Source organism: Tilletiopsis washingtonensis (assembly GCF_003144115.1).
Source record: "Tilletiopsis washingtonensis strain MCA 4186 unplaced genomic scaffold FA09scaffold_7, whole genome shotgun sequence".
NCBI classification, from domain to species: Eukaryota; Fungi; Basidiomycota; class Exobasidiomycetes; order Entylomatales; genus Tilletiopsis; species Tilletiopsis washingtonensis.
In genome coordinates this window covers 241-3,010 of record NW_020312004.1, presented here as the reverse complement: position 1 = coordinate 3,010, position 2,770 = coordinate 241, and the positions used below count along the sequence as shown (strand labels likewise).

General features: G+C 59.9%; 1 protein-coding gene across 1 annotated transcript in view; it reads left to right on the top strand.

The window, feature by feature from the left end:
* FA09DRAFT_237111 (hypothetical protein) overlaps positions 1-598 on the top strand; it is a 2,521-nt gene extending 1,923 nt beyond the window's left edge. Inside the window, exon 2 of the mRNA XM_025739624.1 lies at positions 171-598. Coding sequence (XP_025599243.1) covers positions 171-387 — 217 coding nt within the window. The 3' untranslated portion in view covers positions 388-598. The remainder of the gene's footprint in view (positions 1-170) is intronic.
* Positions 599-2,770: the final 2,172 nt, after the last annotated feature.

The following is a 2,770-nucleotide window of genomic DNA, read 5'->3' as shown; positions in this document are numbered from 1 at the left end:
CACCATCGGCCAATGGGGGGGAGGCGGCTCGTCGTCATCGGCGCGAGGGGGGGTGTATGCGTCTCGTCATCATCGGCGGCCGTGCTGCTGCTCGTCGTCGGCCGGGTGTATGCGTGCTGCTTGTCACCAAGTGCTGCTCTCCTCGTCATCCGCTGACTCTCTCGCTCCAGGATCTCGCACAACGACTATGACGGTCTCGAGAGGTCGCGCACATCGTCTCGCACTGCAAGTGAGCACGCTTCCACTTCGTGGTGGGTCGGATGGGGCGTGACACAGGCGGAGCCGACGTCAACCAGCATAGGCGGAGCCGTCGCTGGCGGGGGGGAGGGGGTGGAGGTGTCGGCACAGGTGATCACACCGCCGCAGGCATCTCGGAGGCGTAGGTGATCACACCGCAGCCGGGGGAGTGGCGGGGAGGGAGGTCGCGCATCACGCAGGCGGAGCCGACGTGATCGCAAGCGCACAGCACAGGCGGAGCCGCCGTTGTGCGCGGGAGTGGCGGAGGTGGAGATGCGTGTAGCGCAGGCTCCTCTCCAGCTCAAACATGACATGCACAGCGTACTGAACCGCGCCTCCCCTCTCCTTTTTCATGCTCGTCACCCAAATGGGACGCCGCTGCGGCGGGAATTGCGCCGAGGATGGATGCGCGCGTGAGACGTTGCGGCCCAGCAGTTGAGCAGCTCACTGCCGCGCCTGCGCTTCATCTTGCTAGGCATCGCCGCAGCTTGTGCTTGCTCAGCATCGACAGCAGTCATTGTTGCGGCTCGTGCCCGCTCGCCGCGCCCTCAGCGCCTCTTTGGCACGCCTCCCCGTCATCACCCGCGCAGTTTTCATCTCCTCGCCGTCGAAGCTCGGCCCAGCCGGACGTCGACTCTACTAAATGCATCTCCGAGCGACCAAAATGTGAAAATCCCGGGGGCTACGTAACATTTTTCGTTTTGAATGGCATTTGTCTTTAGATGTTGAGAATATTTTGGGTCGCCGTGCGCAAGCGCCGAGGTCATGATGAGCTGATGACGACGAGGCATGGTGGGGCTTAGCTACTCCGCAGGCTGCTGCTCCTGCCTGCGCTGCACATTTCCCCCACCCCGGCTGGCAGATCTATGGAGGGGGAAGCGCGGGGGAGGCGCATCAAATTTGGTCTGATGAGCCTCAGATGGGTGATGACAACGGGGGGTCATACTCATGCTAGAGCTTAACTACGCTTTGAGCATGTGGGCCTGGTGCTGCCCTGAATATTGAGCACAAAAACTAAGCGCTAGACCATCGGGAAGGCGAGGAGGAGGCTGCGCAAAAAGTGTTCCCACGGCCAAAAATCTCGATGACGAGCATGGGGTGCAACCTCAGTGCGTCGACTTAGGGTTTGGGTTAGTTTAGGGCTTGGGTTAGAGGTTAGGATTTGGGTTAGTGCTTGGCGCAGAAGACAGATATATAGAGCATGCCTGCCAGCAGTACCAGGCAGCCAGCAGGACTCAGCTTTGGCACAGGCTCTGGGCATCATCACAGCAGCACAGCATCAGCAGGAGCATGGCCTGAAAGATAGGGGCTAGCAGGAGTAAGCAGCACAGTATCTGCCATTACACAGCAGTGGCCAATACAAGTGCATGGCAGAGTGACATGGCTGGATAGAGCAGGGCAAGGTGCATCTTCTGAGCTTAATAATGCATGCCATCAAGTCAGTGTTGCGCGCGTGGCAGGCAACTACACTGCAGCCAGAATGGCCAGATAGCATCTGGGCAAGTGGATGATGGAATGGCAGATTTAAAGTGACTAGCGCGTAGAGGCAGCAGTTGGGAGTGCAGGGGCAGCATTTGCAAGTGGCTGGCATCAGTATTGGCGGCACAGCGGCAGGTCAAAGAGTGTGGGAACAGCACTTCAAGCGGCTGCTGGGTGACAGATAGGGGCTTGATTGCTTGGCGCGCACCAGCTGCAGCATGCCCAGCATCAGGGCTACGCACTAGTACCACTCACAGTAGCCCCACGGCTGTTTTTGGGTTCGGGTTACGCATGGACCAGCTTTCGGCCAGCAGAGGCGGCAGACGGCAAAAGTGCTGGATTACAAGGGGGTGCCCAGCTAGGGGTGCTGCAGAGTGACTGACATAGCTGTAGCTGCTGAGCAGGCGCATCTTCTGAGCTTAGTAAGTGGTGCGTCAAAAGTGACGTGCGCGGCAGCAGGTACAAATAACCTTGTATCTGCAGCATACAGCAAGGCAATGCCAGCCAGGGGGCAGAATGTTGGCAGGGTTGACTGATGGGGAGGTGCATTGGGCCTGCCTGGACCTGCCAGAGAGGCAGCAGGGCATTCCAGTCAGCCAATGCTGCTTGAGGTCACCTGGAAGAGCGTGGGAGCAGGAATGGCAACTTGAGTTTGGGGGGCTACCTCGGCCGGCAAGGAGCGCCAAGCTCTAAGCCGCGGAGTAGCGCTACCGGCTGGGAAAGGCGTGGGAGCGCACTCGGAGCGGTGGTTGGAGACCGAGAGTGGAAGCTCGGTGCTGCGGTGACAAATCTGCAGACAAAGACGATACACTGGCACGGGTGAGAGTGCCGGTGTCAATCGAGGTAACGCTGTTGTGCAGCGCTACACCTTTGCAGCCGTGTGACAGGCAGCGGAAGCCGAGCGTGATGTCTACAAGTAGACGCGACGCGCCGAGAGGCCCAGTCGATGAAGACTGTGGCGGCTCGGGTCCAAGGAGCTACGCCGGTGCTGGCAAAGCGACTCGATCGAGATGCCACGTCGGTGCTGGCGACGCGGCTCGATAGGCGAGAGGCC